Source organism: Chrysemys picta, chromosome 11 (genome assembly GCF_011386835.1).
Source record: "Chrysemys picta bellii isolate R12L10 chromosome 11, ASM1138683v2, whole genome shotgun sequence".
Taxonomy (NCBI): Eukaryota; Metazoa; Chordata; order Testudines; family Emydidae; genus Chrysemys; species Chrysemys picta.
This window is the reverse complement of record NC_088801.1, coordinates 42,546,250-42,573,912: the sequence shown is the minus strand read 5'-3', so window position 1 is coordinate 42,573,912 and position 27,663 is coordinate 42,546,250. Positions and strand designations below refer to the sequence as shown.

Below are 27,663 nucleotides of genomic sequence, written 5' to 3'. Positions count from 1 at the left end.
TCTTTGACCCACCATAAACTCCGGGACACTGAAGGGTACTCCAAATCAGTGTAACTTTGTTTCATGTTTGAAGGAACTTCCCCTTGTTTTGGGGCCCCAATTCTGGCTTGTTCCCTATTGTGATTAAAGTGCATGATGTAGTGCTGGCTGCTCTGAAAGAGGCCTTAATAGTGTCTGGAGCCAGTCACAGACAATTTTGTGTTGGTAAGCCACCAGGACCAACCATGGGGTGCACCAAAAATAGCTCAACTTGCTCTAAGGGTATGTCTACACAGCAAAAAGCTGTGCAAAGGCTAGTTTACCTGAGCTAGCTTGAATCCAGCTAGCACGGGTAACAACAGTGAAAACAGCACAGCACAGCCTCAGAGCCAAGTATGTACACTGGGTTCATACCAAAATCTGCACTGCATTGTCTCTTATTGCTATTGCTACCCACGCTGGCTGGATTCAGGCTAGCTTGGGTAGCCTGTGCACAGCTTTTGCAGTGTAGACATACCCTTCATATATCATGGCTCCATGACTCAGAGAGCTAGTGAGACCAGTCCTACCATAATCCTATCAGCACTTATTGGGAAGGAGGACCTCTATTTTCACTAAAGCTTTTTGATTCATTTTAGTCACATTAAGGTGGGAAAATAATTCACTACTTTCAAAACGTCATTTAATACAGACTTACCATCTAAGAATCAAACTGTTAATTCTCAGGAGAAAAAGGCATGAAGAGTAAAACAATGCAACACTGAGCAAATATTCTATACACAATTTAAAATCAAGAAGGTATACTCAGTTGTAAGACATACATATGTTTTTACACATTTGAGTCTTATTTTAATCTTAGTACTCAGGTTCCGGTGGAATTGATCTTTAAAATGTTCAAAGATACCAAGTCATGGCATGAAAGCTACTGGCATTACTGTGTTAGAAGTCTTATTCAATTTCACATTTCTCTAAATTAAGTATATTTGTGATAGTTCCAAGCCTTTGTGTTTTGTGTATACAAGGTAACCTTTGGGAGTTTGTTTTATTTCATAGATATTAAGGCCAGAAGGGACTATTGTGATCATCTAATCGGATTTCCTGCGTAAAACAGGCCATAAAACTTCCCTGAATTAATTCCCACTTCAAATCCAATAGCAAAACTACAGCATTTTTTTTTTTAGAAAGGCAGCCAATCTTTATTTTAAAAGTGCCTAGAGATGGAGAATCTGCCATAAGTCTTAGTAAACTGTTCCAATGGTTCAATTACCCTATTAAAAATTTGCACCTTATTTCTAGTCTGAATGTGTTTAATTTCAACTTCCAGGCATTGGATCTTGTTATATCTTTATCTGATAGAGCGAAATACCTTCTATTTTCAAATTTCTGGTATTTCTAAACTAATCAAATCACTCCTATCATCTCTTTGTTAAACTAAACAGATTGAGCTCCTTGGGGCCTGATGTACACTACAAAGTTAGGTCGACATATGCCGCCTTAGGTTGAGTTAATAATTTATGTGTCTACACTACCAAGTCCCTGCTGCCATCCTAAAGGGCTTGTAAAATCAACTTCTGTATTCCACCTCCACAAGAGGCGTAGCGCTTCAGTGGACATCCATGCGTCGACATGGAGATAGTGTAGACACTGCACTATGTAATTTAAATGAATTGGCCTCCAGGAGGTGTCCCACAGTGCTCTGGAGAGCACTTTCAAATCCATTGCACCTCAGCCAGGTATACAGGAAACAGCTGCTAACCAGTTAAAGCCCTGGGAACTTTTGAATTTGTCATTTCCTGTTTGATTGGCATGGAGAGCTCATCAGCACAGTGGACCATGGATGCTCAAGGCCGCAAACACACTCCAGCATGGAGAGACAGGAGGTGGTGGATATTAGTGCTGTGTGGGGAGAAGAGTCTGTGCAGGCAGAGCTCCGACCCAGCAGAAGAAATGCTAACATCTATGCCAAAATCGCACAGGGCATGGGGGAGAAGGGCTACACCAGGGCTACACACAGCAGTGCCGCATGAAAATAAAGGAGCTTCAGCAAGCGTACCAGAAGACAAGGGAGGTGAACAGTTGCTCTGGTTCTGAGCCACAGACATGCCGCTTCTATGAGGAGCTGTGTGGGATTCCAGGCAACACGTAGGAAGAGATGGTACAGATTATGAGGGAGCAATCAGACATGTTGAAGAGTCTGGTTGAGGTTCAAGAAAGGCAGCTGGATGCTAGAGTCCCGCTCCAGCCTATGGTGAACCTGATGCCAAGTTCCACATCCTCCTCTCCCAGACGTCCTAGGATGTGGCGGGGGTGGGGGGGCGGTTCCGGTATCTCTTGCACTCAACTCCAGTGGAGGGTACAAGGACCAGAAGGCGCCCATGCCCACACGTTGATTGTTATTGCAGTGCAATTATAAGCAAGCTGTCCTTGTTTGTTCCCTCCCTCCGCCAGTGTTGTCAGCCCCTTAGTCCTAGGTTATCTCACTTTTCTTTGCTGTCTCTCAGTGTTTGTGAGCATAGTAAAAAAAATGTATTGAGGAGAAAAAGGCTCTTTATTCATTCAGTACACTGATTTGCGGGGATGTAGTTTACAGGGGAGTACATGCAATGAAGGGGACAACTTGGTAAGGAACTACACACAAGTGTCACATTACTGTGGGTCATTGATTAAACTAGTTTTCAAAGCCTCATGGAGATGCAGTGCGCCTCGATGTGCTCATCTTATTGCCCTCGTGTTTGGCTGCTCAAAATTGGCTGCCAGGTGATCTGCCTCAACCCCTCACCCCGCTGGAAACTTTTCTCCCTTGTTTCACAGATATTATGGAGCACACAGCAATAACAATGGGGTATTGCTTTCACTGCGGTCTAACCTAGTAAGCAAAATACGCAAGCAGGCTTTTAAATGTACAAAGGCACATTCCACCACCATTCTGCACTTGCTTAGCCTATGGTTGATCCACTCCTTACTGCTGTCCAGGCTGCCTATGTACAGCTTCATGAGCCATGGGAGCAGGAGGTAGACTGGGTCTCCCAGGATCACAATTGGCATTTCAACATCACCAACGGTTATTTTGCAGCCTGGAAAGAAAGTCCCTGCTTGCAGCTTTATGAACAGACCGGAGTTCCTAAAGATGGGTGCATCATGCCTCTTTCCCGACCATGCCACGTTGATGTTGGTGAAACGGCCCCTGTGATCCACCAGTGCTCACAACACCATTGAGAAGTATCCCTTTCGGTTTATGTACTCTTTGGCACGGTGGTCTGGTGCCAAGATAGGGATATGTGTGACATCTATTGGCCCACCGCAGTTAGGGAACCCTACATCGCAGCAAAACCATCCACTATGTCCTGCATGTTGCCCCTTCTTAGCAGAAGTCTATTGATTGCCCTGGCAACTTGGATCACAATAGATCTCAGTAGATTTACCCACTCTGAATTGATTCCCTACTGATTTACCCACTCTGAATTGATTCCCTACTGATTCCTTCCACAGAGCTATTGCCACTTGCTTCTCCACTGTCGCAGCAACTCTCATTTTAGTATTGCTGCGCTTCAGGGCTCTTCGCACAGTTCCATGAAAGCGGCTTGTGCATTCGAAAGTTCTGCAGCCACTGCTCATCATCCCATAGCTGCATAACTATGCGGTCCCACCAGTCAGTGCTTATTTCCTGGGCCCAAAAGCAGTGTTCCACCGAGTCAAAGAGATGCACGACTGTCGCCAGCACCTGTGAATTGCTCCGCTCCATGGCTTCCAGCAGGGCTGCTTGCGTGGCATCATTGTTCCACGTGGTGACTCCTGCTTTATACTTTTACACACAGACACACTATATATTTATGCAAATACCGCAGGATAAGGTGTGAGGTGTTTGTGATGCTCACAACAACAGTGTACAGCTGAGCAGAGTCCATGCTTGCTATGCTATGGTGTCTGTGCTAGTAACCCAGACTTAGGAAAAAAGGCACGAAAAAGCCTTGTTTTGTTTAACATTGATTTCAGGGAGGGATGTAAGTGCATCATAGGAGGCTAATGCCATGTTCCTATAACCACCCGCACAAATGTTTTGGTCCCATGAGGCATTGCAAGCCCAACCCAACATTCCACTCGGCTCCATGCACTCTGGGAGAGCTACCCACAGTGCAGCAGTCCGTGAGTTGATGCAAGCCCTGCTAGTGAGGATGCACTCCACCGACACAATGAGCATAGCGGGGACATGCAAAATCGATTGCTTAAATCAGAGGCTCAATGTCGACTTAAATAAAATCGACCTAATTTTGTAGTGTAGACATATTCTGAGTCTCTCACTATTAAGGCATATTTTCTAATCCTTTAATCATTCTTGTGGCTCTTCTCTAAACCATCTCCAATTGTTAACACATTTCTTGAAGTATCGACACTAGGGGTAGGTCTATATTTGGCGCTGGAGATGTGGTTTCTAGCTCGAGGAGATGTATACATATATTAGCTCATTATTTTTAGTGCGCTAGCTCCATCAGAGCTAGTGTGAATACATCTCCTTGATCTGGGAGTCACCTCCCCAGCTCCAAGTGTAGATATACCATAGAGTTGGACACAGTAGTCACACCAGCAGTAGTCACACCAACACCAAACAGAGGCAATAACTTTCCTACTGCTACTCGATATTTCCCCCATTTAGAGAGACAAGGTGGGTGAAGTAATATATTTCATTGGACTAACTTCTGTTGGTGAGAGAGACAAGCTTTCAAACTACACAGCTTTTGAGCTTCCTCAGGTCTGGGGACACAGACCCACCTTGTCTAATATCCTGGGATTGAAATGGCTCCAATAGCACTACATACAACATATTCACGTTTACACATCTAAGGATCACATTAGCCCTTTTGGACAGAGCATCGCACTCGACACTCATGGATTGCTGATTATTCATCAGGACCCCCAAGATCTTTTTCAGAGTCACTGCTTCCCAGGATAGAGCCTCCATCCTGTAATTATGACCTATATTCTTTGTTCCTAGGTGTATGGCTTTACATTTGGCCGTACTGAAATGCATAATGCTTGTTTGAACCCAGTTTACCAAACAATACAGCTCTCTCTGCCTCAGCGACCTGTCCTCTTCACTATTTATCACTCCCCTAATCAGTGTGTCATATCAGTGTATCAGTGATGGAAGAAAACCATATTTTTTTTAAGTCATTGATAATATAATAAGCAAAGGGACCAAAAAGACCCTCTGCAGGACCCCACAAAAACACATCAGCTCAGTGACGATTCCTCATTTAGAATTACAGTTGAGTCCCAGCACTACCCAGTTTTTAACCCATTTAATGTATGCCATCTTGATTTTGTATTAAATCAAACGGTTGTGCTACACCAAATTAAATGCCTTAGATCAACACTATTAAGCTTTATTGATATCTTTAGTGAAATACAAATTTCGTTGATAATCTCATTAAAGAGTGACAAATCTGTTATATTAGTGAGCACACAGAATTTCATAGGGTTAATGTAAAAAAAATGACATATTAAAATCTAAGTAATATTTTACACTGCAGTTTGGTTAAGTTTAATAATTGTAATATATCAACATAATGGACCCCAGAGCATTTAAAATACTTTAAATTATAGATATATGCCATATAGTAAGCACTCCATCTACCACTGAAATGCAGCTACCTCTGAGGTAAACACAGTAACTGTACCAGTGCTCAAAAAACCACACAACAGTTCAGGCTCGGAAGCAGAGAATACTTTTTTTCCAATTGAAACTACATTGGGAATTTTGATAACTCAATTACTCAAACAATAGAAGGAGAGGATGATTAAGGTTACAGAAACTATTTAATTTAGTTGCAAAGTCTTATAGTCTTGCATCTCATCTTACTTTAATACTGAGTTTTCAATCTAATTCACTATTCTCTGCATCCTTAAGTGCAGTCTGAGTGGCACAGATAGATTTACAAAAGCTTTATTTGTTTATAATAGATCCTTATCTTTTGCCAACCATTTTCATAGAGCTTGAATTTATATTCTGGAACAGACATTCAGAGAGAGTTAATGCATATGGCTATCTCAGACTTTAAGGGGGGAAAAAAGGTTGATTTGATGTTACTGAACAAGATTTGCAGTCATTTCTGTTTCAAATTAGTAACGAGAGGATTGAACAAAAAGTACAAAACCAAGTTTGTATAGTACCCTTCATACAAAAGGTTGTCAGAGTGCTGTACAAAAAAGAAATTCAGGGCTGGCTGGCATCAGTCCAGAAAGAGCTATTCTAAAAAGCCATCCATTCACATATTAGAAAAGGCTAAATCACATTGTTAGGATTAATTCCCTTCAGAAGAAAGAGTTCCACATCCAAAGTGGTGCATTACTAATGCTCTTCCTCTCTCCTGAAACATGTTATTGCTAAGATATAAAAGGTTACTCAGCTCACCGCTGTGTTTTCAAAGCACTCTAAACTTTTGCTACAAATCTGGTATTACACTAGCAGCCACTGCAGAGTCTTAAGAGTGAGTGGTCTACGTGCTCAGGTTTTTGTACCTGTGAGTATTCCTGCAGCTGGGTTCCATACAAGCTACTGTTCAGGCACAAAGGACACTTGAAATCCATTGAGTAAAATATATCTCTAGATAAGTCTAGTGGTAACAGAAGAATGGCCAAAATAACCTAAGCTAGGTTAAAATCTCTCCTTTCAAATGCTGATTTGTCTTCAGCAGGTGGAAGAAGGCAGGTTGGACTCATGGATTTTGAGGCCAGAAGGGACCATCATGATCATCTAGTCCAATGGCTCTCAACCCTTCCAGACTACTGTACCCCTTTCAGGAGTCTGATTGGTCTTCCACACCCCAAGTTTCACCTCACTTAAAAACTACTTGCTTACAAAATCAGACATAAAAATACAAAAAAGTGTCCCAGCTCACTCTTACTGAAAAATGGCTTACTTTCTCATCTTTACCATGTAATTATAAAATAAATCGATTGGAGCCTGGTTTTCACTTGTTGAGCCTTGTCTGAAGCTGGAGTCCTGGATAGTAAGGCTGGAGCCCGAGCCCCGCTGCCCGGGGCTGACGCATGTAACTTAGCTTTGCAGGGCCCCTGTGGCAACTGCCCTGCTTGCCATCCCTTAACACCAGCCCTGCACTTGCGACCCCTAAACCCATCCCGCAACCCCTTTGGGAGTCGCAACCCCCAGGTTCAGAAACACTGATTTAGATGAGTTGAGTACCCCTAGAAAACTTGTGTACCCCCAGGGGTACACGTACCCCTAGTTGAGAACCACTGATTAGTCTGACCTGCACATTGCAGGCCACAGAACTCGCTCACCCAGTCCTGTAATAGACTCATAACCTCTGGCTGAGTTACTGGAGTCCTCAAATCATGATTTAAAGACTTCAAGTTACAGAGAATCCACCATTTACACTAGTTTCAAGCTAAAAGTGACCCGTGACCCATGCTGCAGAGGAAGGCAAAAAAACCCTGGGGTCTCTGCCAATCTAACCCGGGGAAAGATTCCTTCCTGACCCCAAATATGGTGATCACTGCTTGAATACGATACTCAAGGTTTTACACAGGATCTAGTCAAATCTGAAATTTCTTATATCAGAGACTATTAGTTTTTATCTCAAGAAAAGGGAAAAAGTGTTGCAGTTGGGTATTAATCAATACTTCATTCTCCTCTGACTTAAAATAAACCTCACATCCATGATTTTTGGTTTTTGCATTCATGTGACTTATGAAAAGCAGGTACTCAAAATGGGTATCTGAATCTTCAGTGTAACAGTTTTAATTAATATTTTGATAACAGAACATCTCATCACATAGTAATTAAAAGGTTTGGTTTTTTGTTTTTTTAAAATGGTACTGGACCAACATGCAGACTTGGGAAATTCGTCAAAGACCAAAAGCAGGAATGGAGCTACATCTTCCAATGTTAATAAGCCTGAACTGCTATGTTACAAACAAATGTGTAACACTCATGTTGGTGTACTCCTCTGGAAGAAACCCGGTGCTCCAGTACAGGACTGAGGAATTCAGAAACCACATTTCAACTATGCAAGTAATAGTGGCAACTTGTAACACTAATAATAGTAAGATCTCCGTTAAGAATTAGGTTAATAGTTATCCTGCTGATGAAGCTGTGAAATGTGACAGGCTTTCCAGCAACTGGTCTTTGCTAGCTTTATGAGACACAAGGGAACATAAGTCAAAACCTCATGATCAATGTGTAAATAATCAAAACCATAATTATTTTGATATTGACTATGGCAAACCAATGTAGCCAGAGGAGTGTATTTCCTAATGCAGTGGACCTCACACTCTACATCACCGAAACAACAATCAGGCTATTGAGCTAGTGCCTCACTGTGCCTATGTTTATTGACCCTAGAGATTTTTGGCAGAAAGTTGATGTTTCTTGTTTTTGGACAGTATTTCTGAGCAACATCTCAACTTAATTTTGGAAAAATACCATGCACCATTTAATTTATAAAGTAGCACAGAATGCTGCTATTAGATGTGCCCGGAGATACTAAGCACCCGCAAGGCAAGCAGGAGCCCTAAATCGCATGCTAAGTGACTTTATAAGTAGCCTCACTGAAATTAACAGGACTACACGTGAGGTAAGATGCTATATAACATAAGGGTGGCAAAACCTGGGTTTATGCAAATAGTGTGGGAGAAAATTTGTCACCAGATTGCTTTTTGAGAATTTTGAAGTCCAAAGAGTAACCTGCTTTCTAATATATTAACCACTAACAAACAGAAACAAAACTGATTTTTAAGTCTAGTTTGGTTTTGTATTAAAAACCAAAGAGCAAGGCTTCTGGCTAGGGTGACCAGATGTCCCGATTTTATAGGGACCGTCCCGATATTTGGGGCTTTTTCTTACATGGGTGCCTATTACCTCCCACTCTCTGTCCCGATTTTTCACACTTGCTATCTGGTCACCCTACTTCTGGCATACCATAATGGGATATGTAACTTGAAGTGCTTTACTATCATACTAATGCACCTAAACATGCCATATGAGAGCATCAGAAAAACCTCAAGGAGCCAAGGGAGACCAACGGGGGTGGGGAGAAAGAAAAAATATGCCCAGAGAAAAGACAGCCAAGTCCTTCTACTTGAGAGAGGAAGAAGGAAAAACCCATACTGTGGGCTTCAGAGTTTGGGAGCAATACTGTCAAGCTGGAAGCAGAAACAGCTGGACACAGACGTTTAAGTGGCAACAGCTAGCGTGCTGGAGGAGGAACAAGACAAGCTGAAAAATAGGAAAGACTGAAGAAACATAAATGTAAAAAATTCAGAAACGAAGGTGAAGAGATCAAGAAAAAGCAAAGCCAATAAGAAGTACTGAAAGACAAAACATGAGAAGTGACAAAATTAAAGATTGATGCAGTAAAAATTACTGATGCCTGTAAAATCTGATTTGATGACTAGTTTTTAATCAGCTGGTTGCCAGAAAACTAGAAGTCTGTTTTGCCACCTGGTCCCAGATATAGAAGCTTTCGTTGAGGTGAAATAATTAAGATTCTGTAAATAATACTTTCACCTTTAGCTCAGTAATTCAAAACTAGAACAGATTGGAGTGAGAGTCAACACCACAAAATGGCCTGTCAAAAATGAGCTAATAATCTCAATGCCGTTTCCATATCCACATCACAAAAAATAATTTCTGACACCTTTCTTAGCTATCTGAGTAGAGGTCAAGGACTGATGTCCTTTCTTTCCTAGAAGTTGTCATTCTGAGACACCTTTTTGGGACAGCGCGTGGAAACTTGCATGGCTGATGCACATGCTGTACCTGTTCTGTGCATTGATAGGAGGCCTCCACACTCCTAGGCTATTCACTTTCCACCTTTCACAAACATTAAAAAAAAAAAAAATTGAGGTGACTAATTTCTCAAGACAATACAAACAAATCTTAAAAGTTGCTTTAATTTTATTGCACTGTTACCATTTCATTTAAAGTTAGTGGTACCCTACATTTGATAAAGCTGCACTTAGGACGGAAGAATCCCATGCACTGTTACAGACTAGGGACAGAATAGCTAGGAAGCAGTTCTGCAGAAAAGGACCTAGGGGTTACAGTGGACAAGAAGCTGGATATGAGTCAACAGTGTGCCCTTGTTGCCAAGAAGGCTAACGGCATTTTGGGCTGTATAAGTAGGGGCATTGCCAGCAGATCGAGGGACGTGATCATTCCCGTCTATTCGACATTGGTGAGGTCTCATCTGGAGTACTGTGTCCAGTTTTGGTCCCCACACTACAAGAAGGATGTGGAAAAATTGGAAAGAGTCCAGCGGAGGGCAACAAAAATGATTCGGGGGCTGGAGCACATGACTTATGAGGAGAGGCTGAGGGAACTGGGATTGTTTAGTCTGCAGAAGAGAAGAATGAGGGGGGATTTGATAGCTGCTTTCAACTACCTGAAAGGGGGTTCCAAAGAGGATGGATCTAGACTGTTCTCAGTGGTACCTGACAGAACAAAGAGTAATGGTCTCAAGTTGCAGTTGGGGAGGTTTAGGTTGGATATTAGGAAAAACTTTTTCAGTAGGAGGGTGGTGAAGCACTGGAATGGGTTACCTAGGGAGGTGGTGGAATCTCCTTCCTTAGAGGTTTTTAAGGTCAGACTTGACAAAGCCCTGCCTGGGATGATTTAGTTGGGAATTGGTCCTGCTTTGAGCAGGGGGTTGGACTAGATGACCTCCTGAGGTCCCTTCCAACCCTGATATTCTATGATTCTATGATACTCTTCATTTATCCATCTCGTTTTGAATGCTAATCTCTTAAAAGGACCTAATCACCTTGTAAACACACACTGACTTTCAAAGTGCAACCTTGTTGATGCCTGAAAAGAGTAATTTTCCTATTACTTGCTCTACCATATAGTCAACAAGTTAATCCTACAGGATGTAATGCAAATTACTTTCCTTTTGTCCTTCTGCAAGGAAGATCTGAAAACACTGTTTCTAACATACAAATAAAGCTTATTAAAAGATTTTTTGAAAGATCGAAGAGACACTTTTAAAAACAGTAGTTTTTCATTTATTTTTATTTTTAATACAGATACAATATTATTCCAAGGTCACTTCAGTTTAATATTTAATAGCCTTTATAGCATTTAAATGGCAATACCTCAAAAATCATTTCATGTTAAATGTATACAGTGAATTCTAGAACACACAAAATGCAGTTTGAACTTCCCTTGCTCCAGAATGTTTTAGCAGCTTCCAAGAGGTTTTATTACACACTTTTTCATTTTCAAAGCCATCATCATCATCATCATATGTTAAACAATGAAATCAAAATTTGTTTCAGAAACTGGGCCTCCTCACCACAAAATGAAGCATTTAACTCGGTAGATAACCCTTTGAGGACCTGGATGCAGCACTTGCAGAGCTGTCTTTATCATGATCCTCAAAATAGTGTTGCTCTATTCTCCTGCAAAAGGCCACGAGGTTGCTGTAGTTTTTCACTTTTTCAGAGAGTTCATCACTGGTCAGCTGAGTAGTAAGAATTGTGAACAGATGTCCAAATACCAAAGCATCTAACTCAGTTGGCCTATAAAAGAGACAGGGAAAAATGTGGGCCCCTGGGAGTCAGAAAACACTGAAAACCTTATAAAGAAAATCCTACTGTACTCTGATTTTTTTTAAATATTATCTCAAAAAACTCCAAGTATTTTCACAAAGTAATCAAACTGGTCATATTTAACCAAACAAAGCTCGAGATTTAGCAAATGCATGAAACCTTAAATACAGTAGAGCCTCAGAGTTATGAACACCAGAGTTACAAACTGACCAGTCAGCCATACACCCTGTTTGGAACTAGAAGTACGCCATCAGGCAGCAGCAGAGACTAAAAAAAAAAAAAAAAGCAGACTCAGTTCAACACTGTTTTAAATGTAAACTACTAAAAAGATAAAGGGAAAGTTTAAAAAAAAAGATTTGACAAGGTAAGGAAACTGTTTCTGTGCTTGTTTCATTAAATTAAGATAGTTAAAAGCAGCATTTTTCTTCTGCATAGTAAAGTTTCAAAGCTGTATTAAATCAATGCTCAGTTGTAAACTTTTGAAAGAACAACCATTATGTTTTGTTCAGAGTTATGAACATTTCAGAGTTATGAACAACCTCCATTCCTGAGGTGTTTGTAACTGTGAGGTTCTACTGTATTTTATATGTACACTAACAAATTTTGGCCTGAATTCTCAATGTGCTGCTCAGTGCTCCCATTAACAAATTAGGGATTTTTGGGTGGTTGGTTTTTTCCCCCAAACAGTGAAGAAGTTACAAAATACCTTTTCATAAAATGCATGCCGAGCCTACCCACTGACTCATCTGTGCAGCACCAACTGTTCCTCACTTTTTGATCTTGTGGGAAGGGAGTCTATATTCCCAGTCTCCTCTGCAGATACTGTGCATAACAAAACTACCCCTTCAAACAGAATGGTGCCCTTCAAAACAGCAAAAAACCCACCCCTCTTCTGGGCTTTTCAGCCACCAAAAATTCCTTGACTAGTGAGAAAAAGTTACTACATGGTAATAGCATTTAGAGCCATCTCTTTTGTGTTAAAGAGACTAAACAAATGGAAATAAACACTGTAACCAAAGCCACCAGAACCCAAAGGAGAAAAGTGGTGTCTTGAAAAAGTCTGCAGTCATACTCATGGCTATGTGTACAAGCCTTCCATAGCTTGACCTTAGTGAACTTTTTGCAGCACTGGTCTATATGCAAACAAAACAAAAAAAGCCCAAACAAAACATTTCCCCTAAGTATATTTAACAATTTAGAGCTTTTCTTCACTAATGTCCAAGAACTACATACTAATATTAATGAGCTAGAAGAATATTTTATTAGACTAATTATAGAGAAACTCTATTATTAAAGACAAAAAACATTTAAAACATGTAAAGGTTGAAAGTGTGTGTTATGGAGTCCAGCTAGCACCCCCAAACAATAGCACTTCCTTTACCCCCCCCCCCCAAAAAAAATCACCTTTATAAAAGACAGTTCAGAATGCCTCAAAATGAATAGTTGCAATATAGCTTCAATTTGTTCTCTACTGCTATGTAATCCTACAGCACTCACTCTGATCCAATTAGATTGCCCACCTAACCTTAACTTTGCAAAATCTTCGGGGGCAAAGAGGCGAGAAACAAAATATTACATCCTGCTAATTGAGACATTTCTCCATCCCCATCTAATGTACTGGGGATCAGAAACTGGGCTTTCTTCGGCCTGGTCCAAACTAACAAGTAACAGTCAGCTGAAGTAAACCTAACCTATGGAAACAACCAAACAATCCAATTTACAATTACTCAGTTTCCCAATTCCTCCTTGCTTTCTGATTCTGTGGCATAGCTGGACAAGACAATTGCTTCCTCGCCCCACCCCACCCCCAGATGCCTCCTCTCTGAATCCCACTGGCTCCTTCATATATCCTTGCTTTAATAGGCCTTTAGTTAACTCCTTCCCCGTCTCTATTAGTGTGTAATGTCACAAGCTGATTTTATTTAAGTGTCTTTGTAATTTCCCCATTGTCACCCCACCAAAAATATCTAAAACTGGCCCCCAGATACTGCCATGATCAGAGGAACGCGAAGGCAGCTTTTTAAAAAAAAAAAAATCACATACATTGCACTTGGAATGTACATTCTTTATGTAACTTCATGGTTCATATGCCATGGTGATGGGTGCAGTACATGAATATATTCAACATTAATTACAAGAATATTTTTGGGAAAGTACACATTTGCAACTGGGTGTGACTGACAATAGCAAAGGACACCTGGTGTATGTCAGATTTGGGTCCGCGGTGGCTTTTCTGCAAAAGCCCAGAACAGTATTCTCTTACACAAATCATAGCTGCTACTTTGTAATAAATCCTTTGTGGGGAGAAGACCAGCGTTTCCCCAGTCAGATGACTTCACAGGCATCTTCATGCTAACCCAACTCTTTAAAGTATGTCTACGCTGCAATCCAAGGTATGAATGAAGCACAGGTAGACTTAGCTGGGCCACCTTTACCTGCAGTAGCACAGCTAAAAAACAGTAGCGTTGATGTGGAGGCACAGGCTTCCAACATGAGTATTTACCCACGGTCCCCAGTGTGCTTGTTCAGGCTGTGCTGCTATTTTTAGCTGTGCTAGAGCCCTTAAAGCTAGTGTGGTATGTCTATCCGGGCTGCAATCACACCTTGGGCTGCAGTGTAGACAAAGCCCTCCTCACTGCTGTGTCACTCGAATTAACCTGCGCAGGAAGCACGTTTTGATCAAAATACGTCACATTCATTCTGTTTATGATGTATTAGTGCACTTACACTGATAGGTATCATCTATGAAATGCCAACATATGCTAATGTAATTAAGTGAATTATTGCTTAGTTACCAATTAAAACAACAGGTTTCTGTTTTTACATTATATGTTTTCAACTGACAAATTATTGTGTATTCTGTATCAAGTCAGTGGAAAATAGGATTAAGTCTATAAACACTAGAGAAAATATATGAAAAATTTTATGGAAACTTAGTCTCTTTTGTAATATTTACAATTACTTAGTAATTTCAGAAATTCTTATATATGCAATTTATGGATTCATTCCCACATGTTCCTTAACTGCTCATAAGGTATTAAAATAAGGCAAAAATAGTCCCCATTCAGCTATGTTCTGGAGAGTAATATACCTACAGTACATTACATTTCCATATAAAGTAACTTACTGCTTATTGAAGAAATATGATTGTGTTCCCAGTCTTTGAGAGAGAGCTTGACAACACTGATCTACATCTTCCAACACCTAACCAAACAAAAGATTAGCACAGTACCTAAATAGTCAGATGAGAACACAATTCTCTACAAAATAGCTCCCTTATTGCATACATAACAGCAGTAGGCATTTGTAATAATTTACTAAATTAACAATGTAGACCATAGATATTACACAGATTCAGATTACAAATCTTATTTCCAGACCTTAAATGACAAGTATATTGTTGACATAAGGAAACTTGTTAATTTCCCTATTGTCAATAATTGGGTTAAAATTAATACATTAAATTTTTACCTCTAAACTTCTTTGTATTTTTCTTGGCGCTCCAAGAACAAATTGCCACAATCCTGCAAAGGGACCCCATTATCTTCACATGGGAATCAGAGTCCTTGGCTGCTAATCCCTTTCCAGGATCATGGTCTAAACTCACATAAACAGACGCTCAGCATAGAGATACATATTCATGAGAAAACATCTTTCATTTTTCTCAGATTGTGTGTGTGATTTAAAAGTTTATTGCTGTCGAAGCCAGAGACATGGATTCCACAGACAATTGTTTTAAATGTATGGAGTTGCACAATACATATATTTTATGAAACATAGGAAATAAAATATTGCTTCTCTGGAATTTGACACTTTTGATATTTTATTTATATGTATTTCATTGCTGAGAGGTTATTTAAAAAAAAAAACCAAACAGAATGAAGAATTCAACTCTGGCTATTATCTGACTGACCTGTTCAAGTGACTTGCCAGCCCATCCAATAGCTTTCATCTTACGTCTGACCTCCCATTGTTTCTGATAGGCCAAAATGCGATTGAGAGGCCAAGGATAAGGGGATCCATACCTTGGATGAGTAATCTTTGTTTAAAAAAAAAAAAAAAAAAAAACACACAAAAACACAATCACTTTTAAAAAAAGGCAGGTAAGACTGTGTACTGTTATTTACAAAATAGCTATGGTTTTCATGGATCAAAAAGCATTTACACTGGCTTTTGTAAAATATTAAGAAGTTATTCTGCACAGAAATTCATAGTTTGCAGCCTAAAGAAAAAGAAACCATTTATTCTATTACCTTAAAAATATATAAAACCGTATCTACTTTGCAGCCAGCTACCTTAAGTAATGACACATAGCTTCCCTAAAACGTATATGCAAGCAAAATTAAAGTGAAAAACTATATCATTAATGGTATAAACCTCTATGTTTCATTTATGAGTAGGGACTTGCATTTGTGAGCAAAAGTGTTTTCTCATTAAATTTTAATTAAGATAAATGCTGCAGAACCACTCACCTCCTCTACTGTTGTATCATCACACCACTGAAGATACAACTAGGGGAAAAAAAGAACACTTTTTATTCTGAAATGTCAGTTAGAAATAAACTCTATGCAGTCTAACTATTGATGTTTTCTTTTAAGTTAAATTAACAGCATATCCCAAAAATATTTTAAGTCTAACAGTGCCTTCCATGAACACAAAAGAGAAGTTAATGATAATGCTTGCAAGACAAAAGCTGGTTGCTAGTTCTCTTTCAGAACAGCCACCAGATCAGATTTGAAATTAAGATGGAGTTCAGAACATGCTACATACATTATGAGTCAACTTTCTTTACAGCTACATGTTAGTCTTTATAAACTCATCATTGTTTTGTACAACAAAAATCAACCTCAATTAATGAAATTTTCATACGACTATGTAAAGAGACCACAGAGAATGTGGAGTTCTGTTCTTGTAAGGACACTAGCCTATGAGTTGATGAACTATTTCCCAATCTAAGAATTTGAAAATAAAATACATTTTCCACATGGAAATAAAACGCTACATTTTTGCCCACTTATCACCTACTCAGAAAATCAACAAATTATTATGGTTTGCTGTACCTCTGCTGTCAATAGCATATTATTGACTAATTCCATGTAGGCTTTCATCTCAGCTTTTTGGACTTCATCCAACCCATCACTGAGTGAATGGCCCTAAGGGGGTAAAAGAATATACAACCTTGTAAGAAAGGATATTACAATATTCAGCTAGGGCTTGAGCCAAAGCCAACAGAAGTCAATGTGCTTTAGATCAGGTCTTGATCTCTCTATATAGGTCTCTAAATCATAAAATAGATGGGTAAATATTAGGAAGTACCTTCCATACTAAAATTACCTTCAATATTAAACAGAAAATGTTATACTCCAATATAATCAAACACAAAAGACAAATGTAGATTTATTTTCAGCTACAGAACTACTGTGCATTTCTTTTTTAGCTGTGTACAACTTGATTTCATGGCTTCACTATTACTATGATTTCTTCTGTGTGAAGAAGTAGGTTGATGATATAAACAGTTTATCAAAATAAACTGCTTAATAAGCAGACATTGCTTTACAAGGACAGAAAAAAGTAAAAGCAAATATAAACATATATTAGCTGAAATTTCAAGATTTAAGCAAACACTGTATGTCTTTTCTAAGAATACTATACTTGGGAGCCAAAAAACGAGTGCTATTGCAAGGTCTAGGTCAGGGGTCGGCAACATTCGGCATGCGGCTCGCCAGGTGAGTATGTCCGCTCCCCCGCTTTGTCCCAGACCCCCTGAATCCTCTAAGCTGCCCTGCCCCCATTACACCATATTTTCCTTAAGCAAAAGGTTACTCCCTGTATTTTGGGTTAAAATAGTTGCCATATTGTAAAAATGCAGATACCTTTACATTCGCATGAGGTTTTTCTACTTTACTCTCTTAAAAACTAATTATGTCACATTTCATAACAGTAAGTTAAATGAGTGCAAATGCTAAAAAGAGTGACTACCGTATTTATCAGTTACTGATCAAGTATATTTAATATCCTTACCTTGGCTTTTACAAACTGGACTATGGGGCCAAGTTCTGATACTACTTGATTTCCTACACGAATAAAGGGTACTTTGCCTGCAGTGAGATATGGTATATTTTTAGTAAATTAAATCTTTCTATACATACAGAGAATTATTTTTGAAATCATGGCTTTTAAGTGTTTCAGCACAAAAAAGTCTATCAGATTGTACATGACAGTTAACATGCAAAGTTTCATTTGAGAGACACTCACAAATAGAGCCTCCCCACGCCTAGCTCTTTAGTTCACACTTTTATGCTAGGACTTGTCCTATTGATTGGCTTTCACGCTAACGTAGTGGTTCCCAACCTTTTCACCGTCCTGCTCCCCTTACCTCTGTCCCCCTCCCACCCACCCAGCCCCAGGAGCTTGGCTAGGAGCAGGGACGTGGCTCAGGGGATAGGGCGGTGGACAGGAGTAAGGGCCAAGGCTGAGACTGCAGCTGGGGCTATTAACGGAGCCACGGCCAGGGGTGTAGGCTGGGGCTGGGAGCCTAGCTGCAGCCATGGGGGCGGAGGCTCGAGTTGGGACTAAGGCTGGGTGCGGAGCCATGGTGGAGGCCGGTAGACAGGGCTGAGGCTGGGTGCAGAGCTGTGGCCAGGCCATGGGGGGGGGGGGCTGTGGCTGGAGGCAGTGCTGGAGCAGAGCTGGGATGGAGCAGGGCTGCATGGTGCTCTCTCTGCTGGGGCTGGCCTCGGCCGCACCATGCCCCCCCAAAGGTTCCTCCACACACCCCTAGGTGGACACGCCCCACATTTTGGTGACCACTGCTCTAACGAATATTTGCAAGTTATTGTACAAATTGATAGGTCTCAATCCAATAATTAATTAAATCTTGCTTTGCTGGGAAGTTTATTAGTTCAATGTTTCCACAAAGCACAACTGTGGAAATCCCACGGAAGTAGATAAAGGCAGCCAAGTGCTCTATGAAATACCTACTTGACAGATACCATCTTTAAACACCAGTACATACAAGTGCTATGTAAATTTAAGAAAATTTAGATGATATATAATATGTATTTTACATATTGTTATTTAATCACCTCAAAATGGAGGAAGAGACGTTGGACATTTTTTGTTTTACATTAGTAAACATAGTTCACTGAATATGATGCAAGACAATAATGGAGTTTGCCCATAAATGAAACAGGTCACAATACACAATAGGCTTGCAAGCAGAGACAAGGAAAATGAGGATAACAAAGTGTGTCTTCACAGAATATTTTAAAAGAACAAACCAAAGTCAAATATTATTTACAGGGATTTTAAAAGTAATATAATTTGAAAGATATTCATGAAAATATTAAGAAATCCAACCAGATCGCAAATGCACAGAACCTACTGCTAGACCTAGTTCAAACAGAGTTCATAACAACAGCAGGTTCAGTCATGGTCTTTATCATGAGATTCACTCCTCTCTGATTCACAGTCAGCCTAAGGGTAACAGATGAGGTACACTGCACCAACAAAAACCTCATCTGCATCCGTATGATGAAGTATTACAATAGAAATACAAGGTTTTCTGAATTGCAAAAACTCTATGGTTTACACTGCTAGCATATAAAGATGATCTTTCGGCATTCCTATATCCATAGTCAGCATTTGACTCCCTCAAAAGGATTTTCTAGTTGGGGAAAATATCATTACAAAGTGTCCTACACAAATCTGGAGACGCATGTCTGAGAACCACTACAATCAGTTTGAGATTTTCGGGAATGAAAACCTTTTATGAATAGCCTGTTTTGGTTGGAATTAATTTTAATGTTATTAAAACTATACTGAAGTAAACAGAAAAACAAGCAGAACACTGCGCAAAAATTGTAGAGGCTCTTAGGACGATGAATAAATCACCACATTTATACTCCTAGCTGTATTTAAAATGGAACCAGTATGACAAATAGAATATGCTAGATGTGATCAGTACAGCACGACTCTCATCAGCCCATGTCAATCATGCTCCTTTCTGCATTATTTAGCCAGTGGTAAAGAAAAAAAGCTTCAGACACAAGTAATGGTATATCAGATAATAGCCAATGTGGCTGGGAGGAAGGGAGTGAGGGAGGTGGAGAATACAAGTATCACCACTCCTATTCCCATGCATGTAAGAGACTGACTTGTTTCTACAAGGAGTCAGCCCAATGGGTTTATTTTGAAAGGGTGATTAAAAAAAAAATTCCTGGTTTTGCTACAAGAACTGTACAGTTTTCAGTGCTACCAAACATTGAGATTTTTTAAAGCATTAATTAGAGACAGGATTCCAGCTGATTTTCCCCTAATACCAAGAAGGAGGAGCAGAGCTAACCATGCAGTATGCAAATGCAAACACCCACGTAGGCAGGCATTTTTACTGCTCCATGCTTGAATCAAAAATTATAAAAGTAGCTTAATTTAACTCACACAAATGGATCCTAATGTAATGAAGAATTTTAGGATATCAAAATAATGTTGTGCATTCAGCAGTTCTTTTCTAGTAACCTTTTAGATGAGAGTATATAGAAATTTCCAACAGAGGTTGGGATTTAAAAAAAAAAACATCAAATACTGAATTTGCATTTTTTGCAAACAGTCTTTTGAATCAGAAGAGGACTTAAGTACAACACTGTTCTTGGTACTGACAGTTTATCCATGATCTGTCCGCAATTATTAACATGCTTACAATCACCTTCCAGCTAAGATAACAAAAGACATTTCTTCCCACCCTTAAAACAGTGGAAAATGGAATACCATTCATTGGCCAACTGGGTATTCCCAGGGGTATGTCCCTGGAGATCAGTAGAGCTACTTCTGCATACAGAAACCTCTGGGCTTGAGAAGGCCAAGAGTCCCTAGGCATTTTTTGAGAGTGTTACCACCAGACTTCTAAGTAACTGAGGACATGAATCCACTGTATGTCCACTGCATTTAAAATGTGCAATACAGTACATTTAAAAAAATTGTATTTGATTTATCTCATTCTCTATAGAGAAAAATCACAGTAGACTAAGGAAAAAAATAAAGAGGCAACCCACATACACTAGCACTGACTGGCTGTTATCTGCAAGATGAGGTGCTGTTGTCATGGCATCAAAACATAGGTATTAACACAGTAATTTAAATGAACACCACACTTACCAGATGGGGACATATATTCTGCATTTGCTCTACAAACCACCTGGACTGGCAGATTGCACATTTGCAAAAAGGCCTGAAAACAAAGAGGAGCCCAGAAAAAGGAAAACACGTATTAGCTGATGGCAAAACATGGATTTGTTTTAAATATATTAAACTAGTACTTAGCACAATGTTTATAAAGTACAGGTATCTGTATTCTGTTTTAGGGAAAATAGAAAAGGGAAGAAAGAAAAAATATAAAACTTCATTGGACAATAGTGTATAAGGATATTGTCCAAAATCATTAGTAAGAATTCTTCTGTTTAACAAAGTTACATCTGTTTTTCCCATTTGATGGTGGCATTTGACTGCCAAAGTTACTGTTGTTTATAAGTCACTAATAATCAGTCTAAGTGACATTTTGTCAACCTGAACATTGGGGCACATATCTTTCGTGGTTATTACTGACTAATATGTTTAGAGAACAAGCACCAGCATGTGCTGCTACATCTCTAGCATATTTAAAACAAACAAAAAAAAATCCTTCCACTGCCATATTTTCACTAGCCAATATTTTCACGATTTTTGCTTTGCAATTCTGCTAGATTAAAAGGCAGTGTTTATTACCAGTAGAGTTTACTTGAATTAAGGGTATAGTTGACCAACGTAATTTTTTTTATATCTATCTATAACCCTGGACAAAGCCATTTCCACAGGATACTAATTTTTATCAGCAGCAGTCATCATCATAAAATACTTAGAGTGTTTCTGTGTAAGAACAAAATAACTTTCACAAGGTAACTCACACTTTTGATAGTGAGAGCATGGCAAGTATAAATAACCTCTCAAGCTCAGTGGTGAGGAACACAATGTTAAATCCTATTGGGTATTTGGTATTCGCCTTTGCCAGCGAAAAGGCCAAAATCTCAAATTAAAAATCTGAAAGCTATTAATCCAGACTTGAGCCTTTCACTACTTTCTGAACAAAGGCAGGTACAACTAAATTAATTTTAAAGAGAATCTATTACACATAAAAGAAGTTTCATTATGATTTTAAGGACGGTATATGGACTTAACATGCATGCACGACAGCTTCGTTAACATAGCAGACCACTCAGTTCTATCTGTTATATTGTGTGACACTGTCAGGCCAGGTTTCAGCTCATGCCAGGGTCTCCATGTCTCAACCGAACACTGGCAAATAAACAACTGGAATCAGTGTGGCTCACCTGTGTATTAGCATTAGGATTATATAAGAATGTGTTTAGTGTTTACACTTTATTGAATGCTTGTGAGTTGCTGCATGCATTAATCTCACTTATAGCATCTGTATCCTACATTGTAAGGTAATATTTAAGAATTTGTATTGTAAACTTCTGTGACTGGGTAAATCACCAGACAGGAGAGAGACATTAACTAGTGTAAAGTACTGTTCTCCAACAGAAGGTGTTACATCCTGGCCAACAAGGAAGTCCCATCAACACCAGACAGACTATTGTGGAACATTAAAGAGAACAAAAGATTGTTATGCTCTGCAACCTTCCTACCCCATGAAGATGAGTCATGCAAGTAAATTCCTGTCATCAGCTGAGTTTGCAGCTCAGAGCACAGGGGAGAAGGGAATAAAAAAAAAACCAACAAGAAGGAATTGTATCTCAATGCTGCTTGGACTCTAGGGGGCAAGGTTTTCTAAGCACAAGCAGGGAATCCCAAGCTGCTTAGCTTGGGTTAACCCCAAAGGACATATAGAGCTTGCTTATTACTGAAGCTTCTATTACCTTTTGAAACTTAAGATTGTAATTCATTTGTGTATAATGTTTACCTGCTTTAATCTTGTAAATAACTCATTTTCTTTTCGTATTAATAAATCTGTCAATAATTTATTACAGGATTGGCTACAAGCATTGTCTTAGGTGAGAGACCTACGGTGCAATTGACCTAGGGTAAGCATCTGGTCCCTTGGGACTGGGAGTAATCTGCCTATTGCTGTGATCCTTGGTGTAAGGGACCATCTATCACAAAGGTGGGTTTATCAGGGTGGCAAGACAGATCGGAGTAACCTAGGGGACTGTCTGTGACTTCACGTTAAGGCTGTTATAGGAGCTCTAAGTATAGAACTCACAACCAATTTGGGGTTTGTGCCCTGGTTCTTACAAGTCTGCCCGGTACTTGAACCACTGCAGAACAGTTTGACTTATTGATCAAGGTGAAAAAGGCTATTTCTGGTTCAAAGTACACAACTCCCAAGGAAAGAAAAACAGTCCTTTTCTACCTTTATTTTGGAAACAATCCCAAGCTGAGAGGCATGTATATTTTTTGCAGTTGTCTCAACTCTACTGAATGAAATGTTTCTTGTATTAAGAGACAAATTAACATGTATGAAAATAAACTAACTAAAGGTAAGATTGTCATATAAATTAAGAAAAATTCAAATCTTAAACTGGCACTTGCCCTGTTGCCCGCTATGCACAAGTGCGCCATCAGTGTGTGATTTAATGTACCAAATATTCTGCAATAGTCAGGCACTAGGGGTAAAGTTTAATACACAGCTTTATATTTTTGGCCAAACAACTCTTCTTTCTTTATTATAATTTTACTTTAGTAAAAATATTGAAATTAGGATAAATTTAAGAACACACTTCCAAGCCCTGGTTTCCTTCTCCTGATTTAAGTCAGAGGCTGGGGAAATTTTGCTCTCATGTTTTGTGGCTAGAATGATGCCAGAGAGCTTAGAAGAGTATGTCTCAAATCAGTAGAGACTATATTAAAACACCATCTAAACTAATAGCATTTCCTTCCCTCCACTTCATTCAGCCTCCTCCAAGGGTTTAGTTTGGGAATGAAGAATAAAGTTAGACAACTGATCTTGGTAGGGCTGGGGAAGAGTGAAGTTAAGGAAGATAACCAGCAACCCACTGGAAAGTTAGGAAAAGCACAGAAACTGAATGAGACACACAGAAAGGAGGTCCCCTCACAGACTGCTGGATGACTGTTTCTCCAGCCACACAGTGAGTAGGCAGCAGGAAGAAGAGCCTTTTATTCCCAGCCGGAGGACATCCAGGAGCTGGGACAGCTGGGACAGCAAGGAACCAGCTTCTTCCTTGACCACTGCACCAAGATACTGAATCAGCATCCTTAAACTCATCTGGTTCCCTTCTGCTGTGAAGAGATATGAGGAGATGCTGCTCCTAGAGAGCCCAGCTCTTATATAGTAACAGTCCTACCTCAGGGATAAAAATATCTTCACCCATTTGCTCTCATCATTGCAAAAAAAACAAAAAACAGCCACTCAGCTGCCTGTCAAAGGCAGTCCTCCTTTCCTGTTTTCCTCTGCTCAGCTCCATTCCCCACAAAACAGCACCAGGACTGTTGTCTCATCCTCATCCCCTTCTGCCTAAACACCCTGGTTCTGCTCTATCCTGCCCTAATTCCGGTGTTCAACCAGGAAGCAGAAGCAATGGCTGGGAAATAAGATAAAAAAAAAACAGAACTTATTAAAAAACGGATTGAAACATTCAGCATAAGCCTCCCAATACCAAATAAGCTATTAGAAATCATAAAAGCCTTTAATGTATAGGGCATTGGTCTTAACTTTGAATTTCCGTTCTTAATTATTCTGGGACTATATGTATTTTTTTACGTACCTTTGCATACAAATGGGCCCATTCTCTCTCCATAAGGTCATCTAAAAAGACTGGTGTATAACATACTTTAAAAAACCCGATATGCAAGGTCCACTAGAGAAGGGCCTAAATGTAACCCCAAATACAAACAAACATTCCTGAACCTGGGGACAGTATTGGCCCCATATGTACTAGCTACCTTATGAACTAATTAAAAAACAGGAATTTGGTTTTAGATTCTATGTACTGTAGGAGTACGTACAGAATTTTAGACACAATATGCAGGTGAAATATACATAGGTTACTAATTTTGCATGGCTTTCAAAGCTGTATCTGGGCATGCAGGAATGTAAATAGCATTCAATCAGCAATAGAACATTATAGTGCTAACAGTGTACATCTCAAATGACAGCTTTGAGAAAGGTTGTATTTCAGGAGCAAAACATTCTTAAATTAATTTATCACACCTCAAATCCATGCTCTTACTCCCTAGCTGTTTATTTCCTTCTTGAAAAGTAGCTGAAGTTTAATTTTGTCCAGGCTTGCCACAGTAATTCCCTTTGCAATAGGGCACTAAATTAACTTCAGGATTCTACATCTAGCCGGAGGTGAATTTTTATAGCTGCCATGTGCTGTTCTCAATGCTGGTTCTAAAGAAAGTGTGCCTGAATTATCCTGGAGTTAGTGCAGCAAAGCAAGTCATCTGAAAGCTTTTAAATGTAGTGGTACATGCAAGGATAGGATTGTACGCCAAAGAACTATCACTGACCTTTTCAAGTCTGAACAATGTAGCTATACAGACAAATTGGTAGTGTAGATCAAGCCATAGTCTTTTCCTTGCAGAGATAGACCTCACAAATGTAAGCCAATAATTAGGGAGGCTTTTCAAGGGGGGGGGGGGGGGAATTCTACAAAATTAAAGCTGATCACACAAGCAGCAATGACCATCAGAATTAGATAGCTCTTCTAATTCTTATTTTGCCAGATCTTAGCTTCAGATAAAATTAACTGGATTCATTCATCCATCCATCCTCCCTCCTGCAGTGCCCCATCCTACAAGCCTTAGGATCCTTATGGTTTCCTCTTTCCCTAAGCTTTAGTAGGCTCCCTCTGTGATGTTACTGACATGAACTGTGACCATATAGATCACTGTTGCAACCAGGGTCCTATGGTTGCACCAGGTCTTGTACAGAGGAGGTCAAGTGGGGTGTCTATGGAAAGGTTGTAGTTTGCTGGTCATGATTATGCTGTCTGTATGGGTGTATCAGTTTTGTATTTGAAGTTATGAATATTGGCTATGTGTTTGATTCTAAGTAGCCTCAGTGAAGCACTTGGTCAGCTTCTTGAGAATGGGCACTTACTGAGAATAGTCCTATCAAGAAACACGTAACTGACAATAGACTTTGGGAGATGCCAATTCACATCTGAGCTTTCCTGGGAACGGTTAAACTAACCTCTAAACAATGCCGTTGGCCTGCAAAAAGCTGAATCATTCATGGACATGTGACTTGCCCAGGTGACTACAAACTCCATCTTGTTGCTGTGACTTTGCACAGAAAAACAAAAGGGTTTCCGCCCACAAGAGAGAATATAAAAGGCCCTGGAAGCCTCTCCATTTTGTCTTCAGCTGGCTCAAGAGATGGCCTCTCCACCCCCAAGAGATGCCTGAAAGAAGCTGGAACAAAGGACAGTAACTACGGGGGTGTGAGTAATTGCTGGACCCAGACTAGGAAGGAGTCCAGTCTGTGAAAGAAGCTTACTGGAACATCTCTGGGGGTGAGATTTCATTTGTAATCAGTTTCTTAATGTATTAGGCTTAGACTTGCGTGTTTTATTTTGCTTGGTAACTTACTTTATTCTGTTATTACTTGGAACCACTTAAATCCTACCTTTTATACTTAATAAAACTCACTTTTTGCTTATTAATTAACCCAGAGTAAGTAATACCTGGGGGAGCAAACAGCTGTGCATCTCTCACTATCATTGTTATAGAGGGTGGACAATGTATGAGTTTACCCTGTATAAGCTTTATACAGAGTAAAATGGATTTATTTGGGGTTTGGATCCCATTGGGAGCTGGGTGTCTGGGTGCTAGAGGCAGGAGCACTTGCTAAGCCATTTTCAGTTAAGTCTGCAGCTTTGGGGCATGTGGTTCTGACCTGGGTCTGTGTTCGAGCAGACTGGCGTGTCTGGCTCAACAAGGTAGGGTTCTGAAGACCCAAGCTGGCAGGGAAAACGGGCTCAGAGGTAGTCTCAGCACATCAGGTGGAAGTCCCAAGGGGGTCTCTGTACCGAACCTATCAGACTCCCATCCTCTACAAGTGCGAGCAGGGTCATCAGATCTCAACAAGCCTTGGTCTTGCCTTCAATTATAGGCAGTGGGTGGCGAGGGCTAGAGGAGGCTCCAAATCTCTGTATGGCTGTGCCAGGGCCATGAAGAGGATGGCAAAGGAGAGTCCCGAGGGAGGGGAGAGATCCTGAGGCCCCATGTTTAGTGGCACCAGAGCCAGAAGGAGACAACTCTGGCTTTCTTTATAGAATCATAGAACTGGAAGGGACCTTGAGACATCATCTAGTCCAATCCCCTGCACTCGTGGCAAGACTAAGTATTATCTGGACCATCCCTCACAGGTGTTTGTCTAACCTGCTCTTAAAAACCTCCAATGATGGAGGTTCCACAACCTCCCTTTGCAATTTATTCCAGTTTTTCCTAATGTCCAACCTCCTTTGTTGCAATTTAAGCCAATTGCTTCTTGTTCTATCCTCAGAGGTTGAGAAAAACAATTTTTCTCCCTCCTCCTTCTAACAACCTTTTATGTACTTGAAAACTTATGTCCCTTCTCAGTCTTCTCCAGACTAAACAAACCCAATTTTTTCAATCTTCCCTCATAGGTCATGTTTTCTAGACCTTTCATCTCTCCAATTTGTCCACATCTTTCCTGAAAAGTGGCGCCTAGAAACGGACACAATACTCCAGTTGAGGCCTAATCAGCGCAGAGTACAGCGGAAGTATTACTTCTCATGTCTTGCTTACAACACTCCAGCTAATACATCCCAGAATGATGTTCGCTTTTTTTTTTGCAATAGTGTTACACTGTTGACTCATATTTAGCTTATGGTCCACTATGACCCCCCAGATCCCTTTCTGCAGTAATCCTTCCTAGGCAGTCATTTCCCAATTTGTATGTGTGCAACTGATCAGGAGTGGGTGAATGCGGTTTTGTGGCCTGTGATGTGCAGGAGGTCAGACTAGATGATCATGATGGTCCCTTCTGGCCTTAAAGTCTATGAGTACTTTGCATTTGTCCTTATTGAATTTCATCCTCTTTACTTCACACCGTTTCTCCAGTCTGTCCAGATC

The 27,663-nt window shown here is 40.0% G+C and overlaps 1 protein-coding gene across 4 annotated transcripts in view; it reads right to left on the bottom strand.

The window, feature by feature from the left end:
* Nucleotides 1-10,978: 10,978 nt before the first annotated feature.
* Nucleotides 10,979-27,663, bottom strand: part of MTX2 (metaxin 2) — a 47,944-nt gene continuing 31,259 nt past the window's right edge. For 2 of the 4 annotated variants that reach the window (XM_005300451.5, XM_065561904.1), the window contains exons 4-10: nt 20,701-20,773; nt 17,569-17,645; nt 16,608-16,700; nt 16,020-16,058; nt 15,461-15,586; nt 14,675-14,751; nt 10,979-11,517 (exon numbers count right to left, since the gene is read on the bottom strand). In XM_005300451.5, the coding sequence (XP_005300508.1) occupies nt 11,307-11,517; nt 14,675-14,751; nt 15,461-15,586; nt 16,020-16,058; nt 16,608-16,700; nt 17,569-17,645; nt 20,701-20,773 (696 nt within the window). In that variant the 3' untranslated portion in view covers nt 10,979-11,306. Of the gene's footprint in view, nt 11,518-11,757; nt 11,815-14,674; nt 14,752-15,460; nt 15,587-16,019; nt 16,059-16,607; nt 16,701-17,568; nt 17,646-20,700; nt 20,774-27,663 lie in introns of all 4 variants that reach the window. The other 2 variants (XM_042860699.2, XM_042860700.2) reach the window with 2 other exon arrangements.